At 39.3% G+C, this 26962-nt stretch overlaps 1 protein-coding gene across 16 annotated transcripts in view; it reads left to right on the plus strand.

Moving 5' to 3' along the window:
* nrxn1a (neurexin 1a) overlaps positions 1 to 26962 on the plus strand; it is a 1334105-nt gene that overhangs the window by 106091 nt on the left and 1201052 nt on the right. For 14 of the 16 annotated variants that reach the window (XM_052010794.1, XM_052010792.1, XM_052010793.1 and 11 more), the window contains one exon: positions 18452 to 18535. The exons of the other annotated variants lie outside the window; for them this stretch is intronic. In XM_052010794.1, coding sequence (XP_051866754.1) covers positions 18452 to 18535 — 84 coding nt within the window. The remainder of the gene's footprint in view (positions 1 to 18451; positions 18536 to 26962) is intronic. 16 annotated transcript variants of the gene reach the window in all.

The raw sequence follows: 26962 nt of genomic DNA on the forward strand, positions 1-26962 counted from the left end.
CTACATACTCCACTTTTCAGTTATGTACACCAAAGAGGATAATTATATTTTTCCATATTTTATTTCATCTGCCATGTTCTCACCCATTTACTGTCTCATATTCTTTTGTTGCCTCTTCACAACCTCCTCCCAATTCCACATTGTTTAGTATTCATCAGTAAACTTGGGAATACAGCATTTCATGTCCTCAGCCAAGTCACTGATATTGATTGTAAAAAAAAAACTTGGCCCCAAACTCCTATCCACGAATCACAATGATCCATTTATTCCCACTCCCTCTTATCTATTCTACTCATTTATTTTTTTGTTCGTTCAAGGGATGTGGGCTTTTCAGGATGAGCCAGCATTTAATTGCCCATTCCAAGTTTCCCTTGAGAAAGTGGTGGTGAGCTGCCTCCTTGAACCGCAGCAATTCTCAAGGTGTGGTGGAGTTCCAGGATTTTGACCCAGCAATGGTGAAGGAATTATATATTTCCAAGTCAGGAGGAGGTGTGATTTGGAAAGCAACTGGTGGTGGTTTTTCCATGTTTTCGCACCCCCCCCCCCCCAGTCCTTCTAGTAGAGCTTGTGGGTTTGGAAGGTGCTGCCTAAGGAGTCTTGGTGAGTTGCTGCAGTGTAAATTGTAGATGGTAGAAACTGCTGCTACAGTGGTCAGTGGTGAAGTGAGTGAGTGGTTGTGGATGGGTTGCCTGTTAAGCAGGCTGCTATGTCCTGTATAGTGTCAAGTTTCTTGAGTGTTGCTGAAGCTACACTCATCCAGGCAACTGGAGAGTGTTCCATCACAGTCCTGACTTAAGCCTTGTTGATTGTGGACAGGTTTTGGGAAGTTAGGAGGTGAGTTACCTGCCACAGGATTCCTAGCTTCTGACCTGCTGCTCTTGCAGCCATATTGTATTTATACAGTAGCTACTCCAGTTCAGTTTCTGGTCAATGGTAACCCCCAGGAAATTGATAGTGGGGGATTCAGTGATAGTAATGCCATTAAATGTCAGGGGTGATAACTGGATTTTCTCTTGTTGGATATTGTCATTGCCCGGCACTTGTCTGGCACGAATGTTACTTGCTGCCGATCAACCCAGGCCTGGATATTGTCCAGGCCTTGCTGCATTTAAAGATGAACTGATTCATTATCCGAGGAGTCACAAATGGTGCTGAACGGTGAATGTCCCCATTGTTGACTTTAAGATTGAAGGAAGGTCATTGATGAAGCAGCTGAAGGTGTTTGGGTCAAGGATACTACCCTGAGGAGGAACTCCTGCAGAGATGTCCTGTGGCTGAGGTGACTGACCGTCAACCACTATAACCAGTTTCCTTTGTGCTAGGTATGATTCCAACCAGTGGAGGGTTTACCCTCCTCACCCCCCTCCCTGATTCCCATTGCCTCCAGCTTAGCCAGGGATTGTTGATGCCACGCTCAATCAAATGCTGCCAGGATGTCAAGGGCAGTTATTTTTGCTTCACCTCTGGAGTTCAGCTCTATTATATATGTTTGGACCAAGGGTGTAATGAGGTCAGGAGCCAAGTGACTTTGGTGGAATCTAAACTGAGCTTTTGTGGTGAGGTTATTGATGAGCATGTACTGCTTGATAGCACCATCGATTATCCCTTCCATTACTTTGCTAATGATTGAGAGTAGATTAATGGGCCAATAATTGGCTGGGTAGGATTTGTCCTGTTTCTTGTGGATGGGACATATCTGGGCATTTTTCCACACCATTGGGTAGATTCCAGTGTTGTACCTGAACTGGAACAACTTGGCTGAGAGTGTGATTATTTCTGGAGGACAAGCCTTCTGTGCCACTGCTGGAATGTTGTCAGGGCCTGTAGCCTTTGCTGTATCCAATGCATTTAGCCATTGATTGATGGCACGTGGAGTGAATCGAATTGGCTGAAGACTGGTATCTATTAAATTAGAGGTAGCTGAGATGGATCATCCACTTGGCACTTCTGGCTGAAGATTCTTGCAAATGCTTCAGCTACCTCCTTTGCACTGATGTACCAGGCTCCCCATCATTGAGAATTGTTCACCACCATTCACAACTGGATGCTGTAGGACTGCAGAGCTTGGATCTGATCTGTTGGTTGCATGATCGCTTAGCCCTGTCTATTGCATGCTGTTTATGTTGTTTGGCATGCAAGTAGTCCTGTTTTGCAGTTTCACCAGATTGATCCCTCATTTTGAGGTATGTCTGCTGTCTCTGGCAAGCCCTCTTATACTCTCCATTGAACCAGGATTGATCTCCTAGTTTGATGGTGGTGACGGAACAGGGGATGAGGTTGCAGATGGTGTTTGAGTGCAGTTCTGCTGATGTTTCTCAGTGACTCATGGATGCCCAGTCCTGAGTTGCTAAATTTGTTCACACTCTGCTCCAGTTTAGCATGGTGGTAGTGTATTTTCACTGTGAAGATGGGATTTCGTCCCCACAAGGACTCAAACACAAACAACTCCAGTAGATGAGTCAAACATGCTTTTCCTTTTATATATCCATGTTGGCTTTGCTCGATCCCAATATGCTTTTCAAAAGTTTTTATATTGCATCCTTCATTATAGATTAAATCATTAAAGAAAACCCAATCAACTAAAATATTAAATTGCATTTTACTTGCACTTCTCCCATGTAAAGACTCCTCTCCATTCAAAAAAATGTGCTTATTGCTCCTGCACTAGGTCTAATAGGAATTGCATAAAAACCCTGAACTGCCTGACACTATGGTTAGATTAGGCTGAAGGAAATGCCCATCGTATTTGGTGCAGATCTGCAGGCATTTCCCCATCTTCTAGCAAATTCCAGCCCAATGTTCAAGTATTCAAATTTCAGAAGGATGAAGATAAATTGAACTGTAAAAATATGCTTGAGAGTGTTACCATCTCTAGAAGAGGAAATAATTTTAGAACTAGTAGGACAATTAAGATAAAAATACTTTATGCAAAGATCGATGAACTTGTAGAATAGAATCTCCAAGGATGCAGGAATTGTAAAATTTAAATCAAAATTGAATAGTTATTTTAAGGAGTGGGTGATTGAGAAGTGTTTTTAGGGACATGCTCAATGGATTGCCAAGGATTTCCTCTCCTGGATGTGCTGTTTCATAAAGAATGACATTATTTATATTGAATGAGACAATATGGATTGTGAGAAGAGGTTATGTCCTTTGTAAGTGTTTCTAAGAGGCACAGAAGGTGTTCATTGAATTGGGGATTACGTTGTGGGATAATGTTCAGTTGGAAGGACAATTTTGAGCATAAATGGATGTTCAGAATGCAACACTTAAAGGGAAGAAACATCTAGTGAGTTGCTATATTTAAAAAAAAACACAAACTGCTCCACATGTCCAGACCAATAAAACTATTCCACTCTATATCAAAATTGGTTCTAACCATCTTGATCCTAATTGTCCTGGAGACTAAGGTGAGCTGCCCTTCTGGACTGGAAGTTCCAGTCTTTAGACCCAGTTACCATGAAGGATCAGAGGTAAGTTTTTTAGATCAAGATGGTGTGTGACTTGGAGGGTAACATGGTGATAGTTATCTTCCCCAGCGCCAACTATCCTTGTCCTCGTAGCTGTTGCAGTTGGAAAGTGGATCTGAATCTTTATATATTAGTGCATTGTATCTTATAGTTGGTATACTCTGAGTCTCAATGCACTTGCAATAAAAGGAACAAATACCTAAGGTGGATAAGCAAGAGAACTGTTTTGCCCTGGATGGTGTAGAGCCGCTCAGGTGCTGTTGGAACTTAATTAGCCAGGGAAATGGAGGCTATTGCATCACACTCCAGATGTACCTTCCAGATGTGGAGCAGTTTTAGAGTCATGGAGTCATACAGAATGAAACAGGCCCTTTGGCTCAACTTGTCCATGCTGGCCAAGATGCCTATCTAGGCTAGTCCTATTTTCCTGTATTTGGTTCTTATCTCATTACTACTTCCCCCTGCAGCTCATTCCATATACCCACCACCCTCTGTGTGGAACAACTCTCCCCTTAGATCCTCTATAAATCTTTCCCCTCTCACTTTAAACCTATGCCCTCTTGTTTTGGACTCCACTACTCTGGGGGGAAAAGACTGTAACTATCTACCCTATCTATGCCCTCCTATTGATGTTTAAACCTCTTTACGATCATCTCTCCACCTCCTCCGCTCCAGAGGAAACAGTCCCAGCCTCTGTAATCTCCCTTTATAACTCAAGCCCAGCAGTCCCGGCAACATCTTTGTGAATTTTTTTTTTTTGCACCCTCTGTAGCTCAATCACATCCCTCCAGATTGCAACTGGAACTGCACATGATACTCCAAGTGTGGTCTAACCAACGTTTTATACAACTGTATCATGATCTCTCAACTCTTGTACTCGATGCCACAGCCGGTGAAGGCAAGTGCCTTCTTCCCCTCCCTGTCTACTTGTGTTGGGGAGACAAGATGCCTACCTCTGGCCTGCTGTTGTACAGCATTAGTAAAGTAGTTGATCCAGTTAAGTTTCTGGTCACAATCTAGTATGATGATGTAGGATGCTAATCATGGGGAATTTGGTGATAGTATTGAATATCTATATAGACAATATTCTGCCCATAATTGTCTGCTCCAGTCTTGTTGATCTTCTATCTTCGAATTGGTTTGTAGATTCTGTGATTACTAAATCTGATCTTTAATGATGATTCCAGTTAGTTGAGTGACTAAAGTCAGATTCGGAACCAGCCTGTGTGAGTGCTTTTGTGTACCTTGCCTGTCCATTGCAAGACTGCTTTGTACTCCTGGCCTGCACTAGCCTGCTTCAATGCAATCTTCAGAAGCCCATTTGTTAAGCCCCACAATCTGATCCCAGTGTCCAATTCATCTTTCTCCCTCCAGAAGCTTCTGCTCCTCTCCAGATCACAGCTTATTATACATCTCACAACCCTGGTTTCTCTCATTGCTGTGGGGTGGGATGGAGGACTGGTTTGATTTTCATTTACAGTCACAAAAAAAAGCATTGGGAATTGGCCAGGGATGAGCCATTTCCAAATTCGCAAGAGAAATATGGGGAAAAACTATCTAGCTCTTGGATGAGATTGGGATGTGTGCTGTGTTACCTGCTCAGTGCAAGTGATTGTGGATGAAGTTCCAACACTTGGCGTGGTAGAAATTCCAACCTTTGTTGATGTAAAGAAGTGATCTACAGGTATTTTACAAACTTGTTTTGTTCTTAAAATGGTGGAGTATTGGTGTTGAAGAATACCACAGTTCCTTTTCAGGCAATCTGTCCCATCATCAGACACGTTCAGGTCAGGTATCACAAGCTATCTCTTCTGTGTCCTGATGACATGCTGGATAGAGCAGCTCATACTACATTAGTGTGAGACTTATTGTTCAATTTCTTAAAGAAGTTGTGCTTCTGATTGTGCATAAGTGCTGAACTAAGGACAGTTTGGGTTTTCATCTCATGCTGACTAGACAGTAGATCTGTACAGAGAATGCTGGAAATACTCGGTTCAGACAACACTTGTAGAGAGAAACAAAATTAATATTTCAGATCATTGATGTTTCATCAGAAATGTCATCCAGTCTGTCTAAATTTAAACCAAAGCCCTGGAGGTGAATGACCTATATTAAGATCATTGTGTTACTTTGTTCTCTAGTGAAATGTGATTAGGGACCTCAACTATTTACCTACCCAAGAAAACTATACTTTGTCTTAATAGGGAGACATAGTTCCTTTTGAGCTACTGGAGGGTTAGAGTCACAAGTCTGCCCCTAGTATCCAGTGCAAATAACATGAGGTACAGAAGAGAGAATGAGAAGAAGCATCCATAATGGGAAACATTTTTGAAGAGGGAATTAAACAAGATAGGAAATGGAGAGGCTTACAGGGGAGGTCAGAAAAAAAAATCAGAAAAGGGGAAGTAAGAGAAAAAACAAGAAATATAGAAAGTTGCAAGAGGCAAAGAAACGGATGGCTGAGTGAATTGGGATCGACAAAAAAGCAACATGTTTCTGAGAACATACTTATGTTTTTGTTTCAGGAGATTTTTGTTTTTTTTATAACCACTGTTAAATTTGATTTTTTTTCCCACTAGTCGGGGTTGTTTGAGGGATGAATTCATAAATCACTCCCAGTGCAGTATAAAAATGGTAATGCATTCTTGATTATTACTTATTCTCCATTTCCACCACAGTGGTGATGTCAAATAAATCACCACAGTATTTCCACATTGGTATCACTGATTACCTAGCTCAATATGGACAGATGTTATTTAGTATTAGTTTCATTGTTTTTGATATCGTAAAAGCAAAAGACAATACAAGACTCTGGAGAGAGCTTGTTAAGCTTAATGGCCTATAGCTCATTCATGCTCCTTCCCATCATGTCCCTCATTCCTTTCCTCTTCAAAAACCATCTAATTGCATCTTAAACTCATTTTGCTGTACATTTTACAAAGCTTGTCTCATTTAGTCTTCAGTTCCATTAACTTTCGCTTTTTTTCCTTTAAACTCTCAGCTTTCTTACCTTTAATGGTAGAAAAATGTTTCACCATAGTAAACAATTTTCCTTGGATCAATTTTGTTAAATCCTTTCATAATTGTAAATATTTTAATTATCACCAAAGTATGAACACAACCAACTTACTTAACCTTGTTTTATAATTTTAGTGAAACTCAGTTTGTGTAAAAGAATATTTTTTATTATTGTAAAAGTAGTTGAGAATTAAATATTTATATTGTATAATGAAGTATTAGCATTTATATCACAGACATATGGAATAATTGCAAGCCAGTAATCTCATTTTGGATTTCAGATATCATAATTTATATAAAATTCAATATTGTAACCTATTATTGGAATGTAAATGAGATCACTGCTTTAAAATTATTCCCATGCACCAACCATATATTCTGAAATTAATGAGGCATTTTTTGATCAAATTTATACTTTCACAAGTAATTTGGTCTATTTTATTCAACTAGCATTCTCGTCACCCACAATCAATGAGAAAACCAGCTCCTGCAACACCATCAGTTATCCTTTTAAGTAAAAAGGTGAATCTTAGTGTTGAGGAAACTAATTATGAAATCTTAGGCGTTAGGATATGAAGATTGTAGCTTAAAAGAAAAGGGGATATCTGGGTAGTTCATAAAAGTATAATGCAAATAGATTTTTTTATTCATTTCTGTGATCTGGGCATCACTGACAAGGCCAGCATTTATAATCCATCCCTAATTGCCGTTGACAAGAGGTGGTGAGCTAACTTAATCTGTTGCATTCCTTCTGATGAAGGTGTTCTCACAGTGCTATTGGGTAAAGAGCCCTAGGATTTAGCAATGACGGTGTACCAGTGATATATTGACAGGATGGTGTGTGACTTGGAGAGATACATGCAGTTGGTGGTATTCCCATGTACCTTCTTGATGGTTGTAGCTTTGGAGGGTGCTGTTCAAGTATCCTGAGCAGGCAACTGCATTGCATTTTGTAGCCACTATGTGCACCATTAATGGAGGGAATGGATGTTTGGGGTGATTTGATGAAGTGCCAGCCAAGCAGGTTGTGTCTCCAGGATGGGCTTGAACTTCTTGAGAGTTCTTGGAGCTGCATTCATCCAGGAAAGTTAAAGTATTCTACTGCACTCCCAATGAACCTTGCGGATGGTGGAAAGGTTTGGAGGTATCAGGAGATGAACCACTTGCCACAGGATGCTGAGTCTCTGACATGCACGTGCAACCATAATGTTTCACCGTATTTATGTGACTAATTCAGTTGAGTATTCAGCCACTGGTGACCCCAGAAAATTGATGGTAGGGGACTTGGTAATGGTAATGCCATTGAATGTCAAGAGTAGGTGGTTAGCCTGTCTCTTGTTGGGGATGGTCATTGTCTGGTATTTGTGTGAAACAAATGTTTTTTGTCATTTATCAGCACCTGCCTGAATGTTGTCTAGGTCTTGTTGCATGCAGACAGGAACTGTTTCAATGGCTGAGTTGTAAATGGAACCGACTGAATGTATATTTATCAGAGAACATACTCACTTCTGGTGTTATGATGAAAGGAAGATCATTGATGAAGCAGCTGAGGATGATTGGGCCTAGGACACAGCACTGAGGAACTCCTGCAATGGTGTCCTGAGGCTGGGATGGCAACACCCAGAATAACCTTCCTTTGTGTGAAGTATGATTTCAGCCATTGGAGTGTTTTTACTTTAATGTCCACTGACTTCGATTTTACCAGGATATCTTAATGCCACACTTGGTCAAATGCTGTTTTAATGTCAAGTAGTTACTTTCATCTTACCTCTTGAAATTCAGCTCTTGGGTTCATGTTTGGACCAACATTGTGATGAGGCCTGGAGAAGAGTGGTTCAGACAAAACCCAACTGGGCATCAATGAATAAATTATTGGTGAGTATGTGTCCCTTGATAGCACTGTTGCTGACAGCTTCCATCACTCTTATGGATACTTTCATAGATATGCTTAAAGATGGGTAGTGCACCAAATGTGTTTTTGTGTTGGATTCTTTTATTAATGCAATAAATTAAAAAAAATGTAATAATATAAAATTATAATACTGATGTAGAGGGGAATGAATGAAAGTGGTTGAAAAAGGTTAGAAATGGTTGGCAAAGTATACAGATGGATGATAGATTCAGCTACCCGTAATGAAGTTATAAAGCAAAGCATTTTGAACAAAAGAAGAATGGTGTAAGGGAGTATTTCCTAAAAGATGCTAATGCAGTGGACAAATACAGAGAACTAGAGGTGCAGATGCATATATTGTGATAATGGGGGCACAGATGTAATAGATCATAAAACAAAACAGATGGGATTATGGATTTTATTTGTAAGCTTGTATAAAGATTATGCTTGTTCATTTTATTTTAAAAGGTTTTATTTTTAAATGGTTTATAATCTGCATTATAAATATATCAATCAACTTAGTTACATTTAGTTAGTTGAGACTAGTTTGCATTTTCAGGTCAAGCAAAGTTAAGGAATGGAAAAATGTGACCAGTGTGAAGGCAAAGTGGGGGATACAAGAAGACCAGGGAAAAGAAGGTGTAGGGAAGGGAAAGGAGAGGAAAGAAAAATGGCCATTGTTTAGGTGAGTTGGGGACAGAGGAAGGAGGAGGTCGGAATAGAGGAAGTGACAGAGAGTGAAGAGGGTTGGGAGCAGGATTACAAGGAGGAACATAGCATTAGGAATGTGTAAGAAAATAACTCTGTGGTGGTGAGAGGGTCTCCTGAACTAAAATTATCTCAGCTGGGTGGCATCTAGGAGAGCTAATAGATTAAGCTCAATGGCCGTGGATGCAGCCTAAAGATTCGTGAGAAATAGCTTCATAGAGGAGAATTATATTTTGTGGGAAATAGGAATATTTCAGATTGGAAGAAAATTTCATAAATACTGCAAAAAGATGCATGATATTGGATGGAGCAAGCATACAAGAGAGCTTCAGCTTGTGTGCTGTTGAGTGAAAAACACACTGTTTGTATCAGGATTAGAAGTAGGATTGGCCACAGCTCAGTAAAGTGAGGACGCACCCTTCTCAGATGGGGAATAGCTCTTCCATTTTAATATAAATGTACGGCACCATTCCACCCTCCACTGCCACATATAATTTTCCCAACCTTCAAAGATCAAGTCCCAAACCAGTCCTGAAATATGATTCCAGAACAATAATCATCTCAAATCTTCTGATAAACATTAAGGCATAGGATTTTGTAGTTGGCAGCAAGCTCACTATTGACCTTCAAAGTAAGTTTAAAATTACCTTGCAATGATCCTCCCGGCAGGGATTTCTAGGAAATGCTGAGAGAAATCTTTCACAGCAAGGCACATCAAGCCCTTCTCACAAAATGCTGAGCTGTGTCCTCTGACTAGCTGGCTGTCAGAATTGGTAAATATTACTATTACTACAACAAGTTAAGAAAGCTGTCCACAACTTTTGAAATGCAGTGTTAGCAGTCTGAGTTAGCAATGATAAATAGCCAACAAGGTTGGTGCTTCCAAGTCAGGGATGGTATTAGGTTTACCTGTTTTTGGGGGAGATGAAGAAGAGGTTTTAATTTGGTTTCTCATTTTTGTCATTTGATCAGCTATATGCGTGAATTTTTCATTGGGCAGAAGGGAGTAACAGCAGAATGTATGCCGTGCTTAGTGGAGCAGTTGGTGAATGGACATTAGCAGTGAGATTGGAATAAATTTATCTGTGCTTGTCATGTTTTTGACAAAGGCAACTATGAGAAACCAATGCAGAATTACACAACCAAATAATATTTAACTCCAGGCAGACCAGGCATCTGAGAGTTTAATTAGGGACAAGATTTCAGAACAATAACAGAAGTGAAAAATACAGATGAGTCATTATTTCACAGTGTGACAGAAAAAGAACAGAAGGCAGCCTCCAATCTGAGATGACATTGGAGACTTGCTCTATAACCATCAAGTGCAAAAAGGAGACTGTAGTAAAGTGGCAGCTGTGGGAACAACAACACCTTCAGCTTCTTATCAGACAGCAAGGAAAGTCAGTCAACTGAATATTGAGGCATTCAAATAAATGATTTTAGTTCTTAAGAGACTATTTGAAGACATCAGCCTGATTACAAAAACTTCAGGTAGGGTAGAGAATATTTAGCTGCTTGCTAAAGTTCATTTTGTACTTTATAAGCTGCTGGTACCAGAATCATTGAATCAAAGGAGCATACCACATAGAAACAGGCCATTATGGCCCACCTCATCCATGCCGGCCACAATGCCTATGCTATGTTGGCGCTGGAAGCATGGCGACACTTGCAGGCTGCCCCCAGAACACTGTGCAAAAAGATGCATTTCGCTATGTGTATCAGTGTACATGCAACTAATAAACATATCTACGCTAATCTCATTTGCCCATGTTAAGCCTGTATCTCCCTACTCCTTTCCTATCCAAGAAACTCTCCAAATGCCTTTTAAATGTTGTAATAGTACCTACCTCAAGCACATCCTTCTGTGTGAAAAACCTCCCCTTTTAAATTTCTCTTCTCTCACCCTAACCTGTGCCCACCTGTTCAAGATAGCCCTGCTATGGGGAAAAAATTTCTGACTATTCTACCTGTGCCTTTCATAAGATAAGATTTCTTTATTACTCACATGTACATCGAAACACACAGCGAAATGCATCTTTTGCGTAAGAGTGTTCTGGGGGCAGCCCGCAAGTGTCGCCACGCTTCTGGCACCAACGTAACATGCCCACAACTTCCTAACCTGTATGGCTTTTTGGAATGTGGGAGGAAACGAGCACCCGGAGGAAACCCACGCAGACATGGGGAGAACATACAAACTCCTTGCAGACAGCTGCCGGAATTGAACCCAGGTCGCTAGCACTGTAATAGCGTTATGCTAACTGCTGCACTACCGACATCCAACATAGCGTTTGTGACCCCGATGTGATTCAAACGTGCAGCCTTCTGATTTGGAGTCAGACACACTACAGTTGTGTCACGATGTCTCCATAAGATTTACAAAATTAACTCCTCAGCCTCATACATTCCAGTGAAAACAAACCCTCTCCTTATAATTACATCCCTCCATTACAAGCACCATCCCACTGAATCTCTTCTGTACTCTCTCTATTGTTACCACATCTTCCTGTAAGTGGTGACCAGAACGGTACACAATACTCCAAATGCGGTCTGACCAATATTTTGTACAGCTGCTGGGTTGAACCTCTGTAGTTTAGTGTATTGAAGGTATTCCCATGGAATACCTTCTAGATAGGGACTTACAGAATTTTGACCCAGTGATGATGAGAGAGTGGAAAAAAACAGGATGGAGTTTTATTTGGAGGAAAATGTACATGTAGTGATATCCAGATGTGCCTGCAATGTTGGAAAGTTCACAGCTTTGGGAAGTGTTATTGAGGAAGCTGTGGCAAATTGGTAGCATGTACCTTGTGGAGCAGTGCTTCTCAATATTTCCATCAGAGTGCAGATCTCAATGTGTTATGTGGGTCATACATACCAGGTTTGCTTCCCATCACATTTCTGATGTACATTTTGGATCTTGTGGAAGTTCAGGAAATTAGGAGGTGAGTTTCTTGCTATAAAATACCTACTTTACAAGATTTTGATATAAGCTACATTTCCGCATGCGAGTGGCTTCGAGTGGCTCTTCGAGTGGCTCGTTCTCGGTCAATTCAGTCAGTAGTTCAGATGCTGGATCCCTCTTGTTTATGGGTTTGTCAGCACAAACAATTTCTCTGAATTCAGATTGGTATTGGTTTATTGTTGTGAGTTGTACCGAGGTACAGTGAAAATCTTGTCTTGCATACTGATCGTACAGATCAATTCATTACACAGTGCAGTTACATTGGGTTAGTACAGAGTGCATTGATGTAGTACAGGTAAAAACAATAACAGTACAGAGTAAAGTGTCTTTTTTTTCAAATCTTGCATCTTCTATTTTGTCAGATTAAATGGGACTATACTCAGTTTAAGCAATCAAATGAACAGAATGAAAATAAAATAGTTTCTGAGGCCTACACTCAGTGTTAGCTTAGTGCTTGGATGCATGTTGAAAATTTGCCTTGTGCGTCCTTTGAGAACTTGCATTATGCAGTAATCATATTGCAACTTTTTGATTTTCCTTTCAACTACGGTTCACGATATCACAAATCTGATTATTTGTCCTCCAAGAGTGGTCCTTATTAATTGCATGAAAAAGACAATTAACTAGATTAAAAAAGATTTAGTGATATTGAATAACTCTTGGATGATTTATCTTGGAAGACAAAAGAAATAATTTTTAAAAATATGTTGCCAATGTCAGAAATATGAAAATATAACTTGGAATAGTGTTATTCTTAATATCTCCCCATTCATTACTAATTGGGGAGTCCTTTGCAGCAGTAAACATGGAGAATAGAGTCCAAGGAGAAGAGGGGAGAGGCAGGGAGGGAGATGAGCAGAAGTGCAGAACATGTAGGGGATGGATGAAGGCAAGAGAAATTGAGTAGATACAGGAAGGGAAAAGAGAAAAAGCAGATGAATGGAAAGTAAGAAGAGATGAGAAAAGGATATAGGGGAGGATAGAGGAAAAGGGAGAGCATGAGAGATGATCAGAAGGAAAAAAGTGAATAACAAAGAAAGATATAGAACAAAAGGAGGGACATTATTTGAGCAAAGAAGATCAATCCACGTTGACATTGATGTGACCCAGAAAGCTCAAGCAGGGTAGCAGGGTGAGTAAGGATGGTTGTGGTGGTGATGGGTTGTGATGGGGTGAAGAGCAGGGATACGATGTTCTGGATAGTAGTGAGTGGGGAGATTGTATGTTGGCGGGAGTTGCTTTTGGTTGTGATTCCTCCCTACCACATTCCCATCCCCAATCTCCACCCCACCCCATCGCATCCCATCCTTACTCTCCACCACATCGTGTCAGGGATGTGACTGAATGAATAAGGTGGGTGTGGTGAGATAAGGAGCCTGAAAACAGTGGATTTGAGAGCGGGTTGCAATGGGGTGGATTGTGTTTGTTCTGGGGTGGGGAGCTGGGGTACAGTGCGGTGTGGTGGAGAGTAGGGTTGTGTTGGATTTGAGGGGAGGGGATGTTGTGGAGTGCAGAGTGTGGTTGTGCGTGCATTAGTGAGAGGGAAAGGGGCTGTAGCAGAGTAGGGAGTGGACAGCTTGGTGGGGAGGAGAGGCAAAGGGATGTGGTCGAGTAGGGAGTGGCAAAGGAGTGTGGTCATGTGGAAAGTGGAGCAGGGCAATGTGGTTGAGTATTTAAAAATGTTGTGGTGAAATGGTATGCAGGAATGTTATGGAGTGGTGCACAGAGGTGTGGGTGGAGTGGTGAAAGATGTTGTAGCAGGAAGGAGAATGGGGATGAGCTTCAGTGGAGAGTGGGTACATGATGGAAAGGAGGGTAGGTGAGTGGGAAGCTGGTGTGTGGTGTGGTATGGATGAGTGGGCTTGTAGTGAGATGGAGAATAGGGATGTGGTTGGTTGGCACCAGTTGTGTGGTTAGGTGGGAAGCAAGGAAAATGTGGGGTGGAAAGAGGAGTAGGGATGTGATAGTGACAGAGGCAGGAATTGTGGTGGGGTGGGATGAAGAGTGAGGTGTGTTGTGTTGATGAGTGGGGATGGGATGTGACATAGTGGTGAATGAGAGTGTGTTTTGGGGTTACATTTCTTGTAATATCATCTTCACTCTGCCTCGTATCACTTGGGTAGAAATTCTTTGGTGTCTTGCTGAATTAGTGCACACAGAGTGGCTGCTGCCATGTTACTGAAAGTACACATAAGACAAAGCTGCTTGGTGCCAGGAATGTAAGCTGGTCTTGCTGAGATATGCAAATAGAGATTGCACTAATTAATAACTGTTTTGGAAGTTTGTGACAGGGTTTTATTTTAATGACTTATTCTTACGCCTATCCAGAAAATTAGTATGTGAACACTTGGAAAGGTGACCCAAGCAGTGGTATTTGTAGAGATCCCACATCTAAAAAGGTAAGTCTAGGTTTTTTTCAGCTATTGGAATTTCAGAGCAACTTTATTGCTGATTTTGAGAGTAGAAGGTTGTTGGCATGCTGACTTTTGGCTGTAGCTGCCTTATTTTACTTCACTGACTGCAGGAATACTGTAAAAGGTATGCAAATTACAGGGATTACTGTAGCACTAGCAAGGCTAGCTAAAACCCACAAAGGGTCAAAGAAGAAGGCAAAGGAGACCAGAAAAGCTTACAACATGCTAATTATCCACAACAGTTTAACTCACCTCAGCTTTTGCAGGAACAGTGTGTGAGAAAGCTATGGTTCAGTAGGCAGTCATTCACTCACTGTTGTGACCTCTTATTATAGGAGTTGTAGCCAAAGATCAGAAAGCATACTGTTCTGCCTAAAGTTTTTTTTTACGTTTTCTTTTTCAATGTTTTTATTAATTTTCAGATTAATACAGATTAATACATATAACATCAGTAATTATACACGTAATACAAAGAGATCGGGAGGACAATCATGACATATATAGTCATAAAGAATTTTAAAAAAATCTTGGCCCCACGGTTTCTTGGTAAACAAATATATATTACAAAAAGAAAGTCAAAAGGAGAAAGAAAAAGATTTATTATATATATCAAAAAAACCAAATCGAAAAAAAATTGTGAGTAATAAAACGAAACAAACTAAAACAAAAATTTCAAAAGAAAAACAAAACTGGACTAATATTTCTCAATGAACAAAGAGCATTATTATGTCGTCAACTCCGCTCCTCTAAATTGAAAGATTATTGAAAAGGGATCTATATCAAATGAAAATATTGAATAAATGGACTCCAAACTTCCTCTCATTTAAGTGAAGAATCAACAGTGCCACTCCTAATTTTTTCTAAGTTTAAACATGATATATAGTTTGCCTAAAATTTATGAAGGTAGCAATAGTTCTCAGCTTCTATGCCATTCATGCTGGACTGAAAACAGGCACTAGCAATGATATTGGACAGTTTGCTGTCTTTGCTGCCATCCCACAGGTGAGTGCCGTCCGCTTTGCCAGAATGCAACAGTATTTCATTTTTCCATTGAAGGCTGCTGATTGGGAGTCACAAGCTCTTGGATTTTCCTGTGTTGAAAGACTTTCTAATTGCACTGTATCATTGATTAAATATATTCTCCTTCAAAAACCAGCCATATTTTAAAGTTGGAAGTGGTTTCATTCCATGTATCTTTAGTTAGGGAATGATTAAAATTTGTGTACAGTATTCTGATGCTGCTCCCATTCTATTGCATGCCCTTAATCCCTTTTATCTTCAAATTTGACTTGGGTCATGTTGGTTTCTTGAAGAAAAAATATGTTTTCCATGCATGGCTTCTGGCTTCCATCAGAAATCAAAACCCAGATTTTGAGGCCCAACAATTAGTACTTGATTAGTAACTGGAGTTGCATTTAAAATGGGTAATGAGATAGGGGTATTAGATCTGTGACAGGATCATAGGTGCTGAAGAGTGTACTGCAATCTGACTATTGTTGCTCTTCCTGGCTGTTCATTTATATAAATGTTTTTTTAATGACCTTGTTGGTTGTGACGTACACCAGGTACTTTGGGGATGGCCTGTTAGAGTGCATGTAAATCTGGTTTTCTTGAGGGCAGCTGTCATTGGTGAAAATACTGCAATGGGAGCTTTAAAACAGGGGTGGTCTTTTATTATATATGCAAAGTATGTAATGCAGTTCAGGGATGCGCACAGCATGCTTTTTTTGCCCATTAATAATACCACAGGTAACATAATTCCAGTTCACAATGAATGTGTGTTTTATGCATTGTATCAACATCTTATAACAGGCATGAAATTTCCAGAGAACTAAGTTGCTACTATTGGAAGCAGACTTTGCTCTCGCATTTCTACCTATGGGCTACATGTTGTAGTGAAAGCTCCGTTTTTATATCATTGATCCTTGAGCTAACCAACTCAGCTAACTTTGATTCTTCAAGATAGAAATGATGTAAAATAGTAACAGTAAGCCTTACAGTATGAAGTAAATTTTCAGTTATTTACGAGATTAAAAACTATACTTAGTATAATGTAGTTCTGATTAATAACTATATCTTCTAACTCTGCGCAAAATTCATCGGTGCTTTAATTCTCGTAGGATCTTATTTATATCTAGCTTTTGACTTTGTAACAAATTTTTGTCATAGGATATCTTTTGTGTGTTTTTAATATTGTCTGTTAAAGAATGTATCAGAAATAATTAGTCAGCATTGCTGCTGTGTTCCGTTCCATTTTTAGAAAGTACCATGTAAATGAATGTTCTGATATTTTTTAATGAAAGATATTTTTTAAATAATAAGGTATTTTTGAACTGTTTTAATTATGATTATATAGTTTTATATACTTGGGTATTGATTAACTGTCTCTCTTCCCAGACAGATGGTATTAATCACGTGTAAATTTCTTGTGAAACTGTTGGATGTACATCTTTCAACGTCTTGTTGTGTAACCAAACAAGTTAGGTAATGTTGGAAGAGAAATGATTATGGAATAATAAATCTCTTCTAAAAGTTATCTTTTTAAAAAAATTTGAGATGGTGTAAACAAGTTACTGATGCCTAATAGCACATTATAAACTTCGACTTGATCGATGAGGATAAATGCGTAACATTATATATTTTAGCACATGCTGTTATAAAAATATGCAGATAATATGTCTTCAAACATACTAGCAACACTTGAATAGCATGGACATCCTCTGGTGAGTCTTTGTGATACCAGACAGTAGTGAATCCATTTTTTCCCCTGAGATATTAAGCGTCATTTGGAAATGGTGAAATATAAATTGCTGTCCAGTAAGCAGCTATAAAATGGAATCAGTAAGAGACAGTGCTCATATTTTATGAATAATGATCAGCAATCGGTGATGATGTTGACAGCGAATAGAAAGTTCAGTGTATACATACAAGTATATTTGTAATGAAGATTGTCATTTATTTATCATTTCTCACTTATTCATTCCTGTGTTTTCATCCCTCGTTCTATCCTTGCCTTCAGAGAGTCTCTGTGAAGTTTGTTGCACTGAGTTGTTACATCACATTGGTCAGCACACTGTTTTATCAGAGTTGGTTTCATTCTCCAAAATTACAGTGAATCTTAAATACTTAGCAATTCAAAAATAGCAGCTGAACTCACTCCCTAAAAGCTCAACTGGTAAAACAGGAAAAGGAATTTGACTGATAGTCTCCAATGCAGAAACAAATGTTCAGAGAATGTTTAGGAAATGAATTGCATTAGGTAGCATGGAATATCACCACCTAGACCAAATAATAGATTAGATGGTGAATAACTTAATTGACCATTCAAGCTATACCTAAAATGTAATAAAATAATTTTGGATGGCAAGATATCCAATTAAAGACTCACTGGAATTCCTGAAATCTGTCACCTCAGCAAGCCAGGTTGGGACATGATACATAAACAAATGTAACACACGAATTATTATGGTGGTGAATTGTGAAAATGAAGATCTTAAAATAGGTAATTAAGATTATAATTCAATTTGTTTTATGGAAACAGATCGATTTTATCCAATGAAATACAAAGCTCCCAGTTTGGGCATAAAATCGACACCTAAGTACATGCATGGGTTGTGATCTTTGACTTAGTCAATAGAGCTTTCAGAATTAAAATGGATTAACAGCTTTAAATGGGGAGGATGAAAAAAACTGGAATGCAATAAGTGCAGATCTAAAGCAACTACAGAAGCTTGAGAAGCCAAAAAACTAAAGCTCAAGTGGCTAGACTTCGTGACTGCAGAGCAGTTACTTTCATTCCTCGAAGGATAAAGTATGTTCACAAAATTCTAGTGTTCTGGTGAGTGTGAAATATAGCTTTATTTTTAAATTTCAAAACAAACCCCATCTTCAGTAAAAGTAACATGAAAGTATTGTTTTCCTTACACTTTTTTTAAATTCACTTTGTAATCAAAGTACTTATAGGAGAATTTCCTTCATGCCTTTGCAGGTGAGTTGTCTTTATCCAGCTCTGGTGAATCCCTTCATGGAGCTATGGACGGTGCAAAGACCAGGAGGATGTCAGATCCTCCAGGTGAGTGAAGCCATCAGCCGCTATTGAGGGTCATAGGAGAAATAGAGGCCTTTGATCTATTATCATATCCTTCACATTGGGTGTATCATTCAAGTCTGAGGTTCCACAACAATTGAGTGGAGAACATTTCATTTGTGCAAAGCAGATATTTCCCATATCCTATCCCAATTCCAAAGCCTGCTACAATATTGGGCTACAAAATCAGACAATAATAAATGAAAGGAACTGCATACTTAGATGTAGACCATATTAAGCATAGATTGAGCAAGATTAAACCTAAGGCCAGGAATAAAAGTGAACAGCTTTGGGGGACTACATTCAAAGAGGCAAGGTATGATTTAAAACAAATGAATTTGAATAACGTATTCCACATTTCACATGTGCGTTGTATGCACGACCATGCACAAGACAATATTTGTTGGAACATACCTAAGGTCAGCAAGTTCACATGAAGCAAATTAGACTTTTAAATAGATTAACAATTATCATAACAAATCATGCAGAGAGAAATGAAGATGATGTTTACTGGGGATCAACACAAAATGTTGAGAAAATGAATTAAAAGATGATCGGAAGCAAATAAAAAAAACTGGTAAAAATGCAAAGTTCCAAAGACAAAGCATACTGATTAAAACAAGTTATAGGTATAATGAAAGTATTGTGCCATGTTGGTCCTAAATAAGCCCAAAGCACTACTCTTGTGAAAATATTCAACAATGCAGGGAGGGAACTATAAATCTATATAAAATAGTGGAATGGATCATCAATAACAAACTTGATTTTTTGTAGAATTGAGTAAATGGTAAATGGGTTAATATTGTCACATGTACTGACGTACAGTGAAGAAGTTGTCTTGCATACTGTCCATACAGATCAATTCATTACAACAGTGCACTGAGGTAGCACAAGGTAAAACAATAACAGAGTACAGAATAAAAAGTTACACTACAGTGAAAGTGCAGTGCAGGTAGACAGTAAGGTGCAAGGTCACAACGCTGTAGATTGTGAGATCAAGGATCTATCTTATGTTAGCATGGAGAAGATTCTGCCGGATTGGTTCCCTTCATTTCCTTTTCTTTATGGAAGTGATAATCCATGTAATGAACACCACAGTGTTATGTACTTGGAGTTCCAAGTATGTAGTAAAATTTTTTATCTAGGTTGTGTTAGTTCAAACTTTGAGAATTTGGCAAACTCTAAAATTAGCAGAAGCATAGAAGGCAAAAGGTACTGGTCAGAGAGGTAACAAAGCCATGGGAAATACTGATTGAGATGCTGTAAGTTAAAGTATTGAGACCACTGTGATTTCTAATTTAAAACTCAATTTGGTTTCAGAAAGCCAGTGCTGATTTTTCAAATTTATAGAGACTATCAAACCCTAAGGGCCAGCAGAGACAAAAACAACAGCCCAGAAATTCAGTTTAAAAAAAATATCTTGGCTGAACAAAAGCATAAACCAGAATTAAAGCAGTGTCATCTAGTTTGGTAAAATGAGAGCTGGTGATGAATAACAGTCGGAGTATAGAAGAAGGCAGAGAAGGGTTGATCCCGAACATAAGGAGAAAATTCTGACAAGAGTTTGGGAAAAAAATTGGTTTTGATTTCAGAATCGAGCATCCAAGAGGTGGCTTTTCTGGAGTAATGCAAGTTAGTAAATAGTATGGAAACAATTAATCAAGAATACCTTTTCACACTAAACAGTCAAATCAGGGAAGTAGCACTGGCTCAAAGCAGCAAAATCAAACTTTAACACTGTTACCAGCAGATGGCTCTTCACGTGGAATAATTCATTATTTGACAAAATACTTCAGATAGAATATTAAGTTAAAATAGTCTGGAATTATTTAAGGAGCAAGTAGATACATCAGTAAACTGGGATTGATAGGTTGGTTTGGATAGATTCATTGAGTTGGGCGGAATGATCTACTTATCCACAAATGTCCGGCTTATGGAAGTGAATACTTCAAATTGAATTGATGTAATAGTTCAGAAGATGGGTGTTCTTATCAATTGACTCATCACTAACCATCGCCAACCATGGTTGCTGAACCAACCATCTATACATACTTATTTGGGATGAATCAGTTGGAACCATTGTGTCCTTCTGAGGCCTTCCTATAAACATTTAGGTTGCAACCTTCATTTCTATTTGTGGTTCAGGCTTTGTTTTAATTTAGATGGCACCACGTAGAATCCTTTTAAAACTTGGTAGAATCAATCAGAAATGTTGATGCATTTATATTTTTTGTTTCCACAATTACTTTGTTGTAATGTAATTTGTTGTAGTAGTGTATGGACAGTAAACTGGAGTTTACAGAATCACAGAATAGTTGTAACACAGGAGACCATTTGGGCCACACAGTCCACATCAGCTCCTTACAAGAAAATCCACCTGGTCCCTCTCCCTATAGCCCTGAAAATTCATTTGTCCGGATACTTACCCAATATTTGAATTATGCCTCCACTACTACCCTTGGCAGTACATTCCAGACCTTAACCACTCATTTTGTGTAAAACAAAAAAATCACATCAGTTCTGGTTCTTTTGATAATCATCTTTATTCTTTATCCCCTGTTTCTTGACCTCTCTGCCAATGGAAACATTTTCTCCCTCTCTATATCCTTAATGATTTTTTAAAATACTTATATCACATCTTCATGTAACCTGCTACGTTCCATGAAGAACTAAAGTCCTTTCATCCCTGGAAAACATTTTGGTAAATCTTCTCTGTAGCCATTCAAAACTTCATCTTCCAGAAAGTGTAGCCCTATGAACTAGACATAAATATTCCAGATGTGAATGAATTAGTGTTTTATATTTAAAAAAATCATGACTTCCTTGCTTCTGTGCCAAAGTGTAACACTTAACATATATTAGCATTTAATTCATCTTGCTACCTATTCACCCATACCACGAGCTTGTCTATTTCTCCTTGGTCTATTAGTATCCTCTTCACAGTTCACTGGTGATCCAAGTTTCATGTCATCTGAAAATATAAAATTTGTGCCCTGTACACCCAAGTCCACATCATTAATATATTGCCAAAAAAAGCAGTAATTCTAATTCCACTCCAGGGAAATTTGCCGTAAATTTCCGTCAAATTCTGTAAGCAAACTTTATTTGCTATTCTCTGTTTCCTGTTAAACAGTTTTCTGTCCATGCTACCATTGTACCTTTTATTCTCGGCCTTCAGTCTTGTTGATAAGCCAATTATGTGGCACCCTACCCAATGCATTTTGGAAATCCATCCATGCCACATTGATTGCATTTCCCTCATCAACCCTCTCTGTTATCATCAAAAAAACTATCAAATAAGTTGGACAAGATTTGCCTTTAAAATATCCACTCACACAAAAAAAACTAACTGTTCTATAGCTATTGGGTTTATCCTTGTACCTTTTTTGAACAAGGCTGCAACATTTCAGTTTTCCATTCCTTAGTCCCACCCCTGATTCTACAGATTTTGAAGGTTGTGCTGGGGCTTCTGAAATTTTCTCTTTTACTTCTCTTGGCAACCTAAGGTGCATTCCCTCTGGATCAAGTGATGTATCCACATTGTCTATAATTCTATTGAATTAATGTGTATAATTCTAGAAGTCTATGCATCCAGTTCCTCCCTCTTGATGAAATTTTATCCCATCCAGAACCTCAAAATTTCTCATCCCAAATTATAAACCTTGACTTGTTATTTGTAATGTACAGCAACCACGTTAACCATTTTAAAGGCAGAAATCTGATAACAGCTTCTAGAGAATGCATGCATTGATTTTAATGTATAAAAAAAACAGAAGTTGCCATGAGTGATTCTTACAGTTGTGTTGTTGCATCCCTCTTCAATTTGATCTGTAGAAAACAGTAAACTGAAAGAACAATTAGCTTTTTATGAAATATTCTGACCACTTTAAAAAAAAGTTAGAGCTGAATTGATTTTGTTTTAAGGGCATACTAAGTAAGGACAACTTTGTGAGTGGCTTTCTTCAAGATCAATGGCAGGCATCTTCACTTTAGTGCTGACTGCAAAATCTGGGCCAGTATTTTTAGAAGTAGTTAATTTTTATATTTACAAGTAGAGTTGTGCAGATGTTATCTGTGCTGTTCACATTGGTTTTACCATACAAAATGCTTAAATTGCTGTTACTATTTTTAAGTGCTAGAAGTAACTTTGTTCTTATATTTGTGTCTCCAATATTTTCTTTACCTTTCAGTTACATGTTCTATGGCACTTCTTTAATTCAAGTAGATAAATGACCCCTGATTTTCTCTGACAGTCCTGTAGGTTAGACTTATTTTTGCCTGTTTTTATACGGTCAATTTGTTGAGAGTGTGGGAAGGCATTGGTATGGCTACCTCCACTGAGAAGTGAATGAACAGGACAAGCAATTATGTATCTCCTTGACCAATCAGATTGAGTGTTGTGGAGATTAATATTTTAAAGTTTGAGTTTGTAAAGCAATTTACAGTGATTTACTTCAAAACGAAATTTGGAACAGATAGTGAAATAAAGAGAGGAAGGAAAAAATAGGATGAAGATTGTGGAAAAGATAGGATTTTTAAAATTAGTTTAAATAAAAATTATTATTACATATCTTCAGTAATTGGAATCTGAAGAAATGATACTTCTGTAAGAATTCATTTTCAGTGCCAAAGAGGTAACTGGCTGTAATTCATGTATTTCATACTGTCTAAAAAATAGTTAGATATGAAAGGCTAGAAGTTGCAAGGCTGGCAGGTTTAGGGAATCCTGTTTGAATAGAAGAGGCTCTGGTCAAGAAAAAGAGGGAGGCATACACTATGCATAAGCAATTGGGAACTAATGAATCTCTTGATGACTACAGGAAGTGTAGGACTGCACAAGAGAGAAGTGAGGAGGGCAAAAAGAGGATATGAGCAGGATCTGGCAGGCAAGCAGAAGCAAAATTTCAAGAGATTCTATTGGTATATTAAAAGTAAAAGGGTGGCTTGGGAGAGAATAGATTCCCTTAAAGATCAGCATGGAGTCTGTGTGTGGAACCAAAGGAAGTGGTTGAGATATTTAATGAATCTTCAAATTTTACTGAGGAGAAAATGATGGAAGTTAAGGAATTGGGGGAAATGAGTGGTGTTGTCTTGGACCACATACAGTACAAATTAGCAGGGACAAGGTACTGCAGGCCTTAAAGTGCATTAAGGTGGATAAATCTCCAAGGGCCTGACCTGGTGCATTCTCGGACCTTGCATGAAGCTAGAGAAGAAATTGCAGAGGCCCTTGCAAAGATTTTTGCTTCATCTCTGGCCACCAGTAGGTTCTGCAGGACTGGAGAGTGGCTAACTGGTACCATTGTTTAAAAAGAGTAACAAAAACAAGCCAGGAAATGACAGGCCAGTGAGTCTGATATCAGTGGTGGGTAAATTGCTGGAGGGGCTTCTGAGGGACAGGATCTACCAACATTTGGAGAGTTAGGGTCTGATTCAGGACAGTTAGCATGGCTTTGTGCGTGGGAAGTCATGTCTGCCAAATCTCTTTGACTTCTTCGAGGAGGTAACCAAGAGGGTGGATGAGGGTAGGGTAGTGGATGTTGTCTATATGGACTTTAGCAAGGCCTTTGATAAGGTCTGTCATGGCAGACTAATCTGGAAGGACAGATCGCATGGGATCCAGGGGGAGATAGTGGATTGGATTCATAATTGGCTTAGTGGTAGGAAGCAGAGGGTGATGGGAAAGGGTTGTTTCTCATACTTGAGGCCTGTGTCTAGTGGTGTACCACATGGGTCGGTGTTGGGACCTTTGTAATTTATATAAACAATTTGGATGTTAATATACAAGGTGTGGTTAGTAAGTTTGTGGATGATACTAAAATAGGTGTTGTTGTAGATAGTGTAGAAAGGTTATGAAAAATTACAGGGTGATCTTGATCAGTTAGGTATGTGGGCTGAGTATTGACAAATGGCTTTCAGTCCAGATAAATGTGAGGTATTGCATTTAGGAGATCAAACCATGGTACGACTTGTACAGTGAATGGTTGGGTCCTGGGGAGTGTTATGTAACAGAGGGGCCTAGGAGTGCAAATGCATAGTTTGCTGAAAGCAGCGTCACAGGTTGATAGGGTGGTGAAGAAGGTATTAGGCATGCTGGCCTTCATCAGTCACGGCATTGAGTATAGGAGTTGAGAAGTTACGTTGCAGTTACGTAAGATGTTGGTGAGGCCGCACTTGGAGTATTGTGTACAGTTTTGGTCACCCTGTTCTAGGAAAGATGTTATTAAACTAGAAAGAATACAGAAGGGTTTACTAGGATGTTGCCTGGACTTGGGGGCCTGGGTTACAAGGAGAGGTAACGTACACTAGGACTTTATTCCCTGGAAAGTAGGAGATTGAGAAGTGACATGATAAAGGCATATAAGATCATGAGGGGCATGGACAGGGTGCAAGCTTTCCCAAGGGGAGAGTGCTAAAAAGAAGAGCTTAAGATCAGAGGTGAGAGATTTAAAAGGGACATCAGAGGCAGCTTCTTCACGCAAAGGGTGCGTATTTGGAATGAGCTGCCAGAAATAGTGGTTGAGGCGGGCGCATTAGCAACGTTTAAAAGCCATCTAGATAAGTACATGGATAGGAGAAGTTTAGAGGGCTAGGGGCCAAACGTGGGCAGATGGGACTAGCTCACTGGGGAACACAGTTGGCATGGACGAGTTGGGCCAAAGGGCCTATTTCCATGCTGTATGACTCCATGCTTTATTACATTTTAATGATATTAAAACAGCATTGCATGTCACATAATTGTTGTTGGGTTCTCTGCATCTTGCTGGTTTGTGTCTCTGTTGACCTATTGCAAATTCTCACAGCTGCTGGCAATTGGCTTAAGGGATGTACCATCATACAAGCAGCAATCGACCAGTGACTGATCTTGCTTTGAAATGGATGCAGCAGTGATGGATTAGTGGTTGGGGTGGAAGTTGCTGCTGTGACAGATTTGCCCAGGAGATCACAGAGACTATTTGGTGAAGAGCAGCACTCACAGAAAGCATGCTTATTGTGCAAGGAGGCCTCCTGGGTTTTGGCTGGCACTCTGGCAGGAGGTTGTCAGGGAGATCTCAGTAAAGAGTGTCCATGAAATAAAAACAGGCAGCATTTACATCAGATTTCCAGCATCCACAACTTTTTTGATTTTCTATCATTGTTAATGACCTTCACAGCCCAGTCACATATGTGAAGCTGTAAATGAGTTTGCAGGAAGTTGAATAACCCAGTGAGGACATAGAATACAGTCTGACTGTTCATTGTTTACATAGCACTGCTTCAGGGCAGACAGGATTAGTGAAAGCTGGTTGTTTTCTAAGGAATTAGGAACTGATTTTTCAGACCAGTGAGTATGAAGATCATGCAAAGCTAATTTTTAACATTGTACCATTATTGATGTCATTTGGGGGAGAATTACAGTGGAACAGAGGTACAGCACAAACAAAAATCTTAAAAATAAGAAGGTGAATCTCCTAATGGGTGCTAAGCCTCCCAGTAAAGGACACAATATGGCTTTATTCTAGATTGATTTTTTTTTTCCCCAGTTATACAGCACTGTGCTTCTTCAAAACAAAACCAGAAAATGCTCAAAATAGGTCAGGTGAGGCCACATCTGTGAGAAGAGAAATGGAGTCAGTGTTTTCAGGTCGGAGACAGTTTATCAGAATTGTAAAGGAGACAAAAGCTGGTAAAGCTGCAAGGAGGGTGGTGAGCGGGATGACTCTGATAGGGTACAATGGGCGTGACTGTAGGGGTAGGCTGTAAGCAAGGTTATCTGGTCAATGAGTGAATGGAAGCAGTTAGAAAGTGAGAACATAGACAAAACAATGTGAGAGTTGTGAAATGCAGAGCAGAAGGACGAGCCCAGCAGTCAGAGTCATCGAATTACACAGCATGGAAACAGGCCATTCAGCCTGATTCATTCACGCTGACCAGTAAGCACCCTTCCACATTAACCCCCATCACCCAACACTTTGCCCCTAGCCTTCTGTGCCGAAGTGATTCAAATGCTCATCTAGACACTGAAATGCTCACAGTGTACCAGGTTCAACCATTTTTTCATGCAGTGCATCATAGCTACTTACCACTGGGTGAAGAATGTCCCACTCATATTCCCTCTAAGTCTCCCTTACCCTCAGTCTATGTCCTCTAGTTTTATCTATCTCAGATATGGGGAAAAGTTTCCTGCAGTCAACTCTGTCTATGCCCCTCATAATTTTAATTACCTCAATCATGTCCCCTTTTAAACTTCTCTGCTCAAGGGAGAACAGACTTAGCTTTTCATAACTGAACTGCTCTACCCCAGGCAATATACTTGTGGAATGCCCTTGGATTTACCCGTCGGCCCGTGATTTTTCATGACCCCTTTTAGTCTTCCTAATTTCCTTTTTGTGTCTCCTTACACTTTTTATACACTTGACAGGCCTCTCCCGT

The sequence above is a fragment of the Pristis pectinata genome, chromosome 3, assembly GCF_009764475.1.
Source record: "Pristis pectinata isolate sPriPec2 chromosome 3, sPriPec2.1.pri, whole genome shotgun sequence".
Classification (NCBI taxonomy): Eukaryota; Metazoa; Chordata; class Chondrichthyes; order Rhinopristiformes; family Pristidae; genus Pristis; species Pristis pectinata.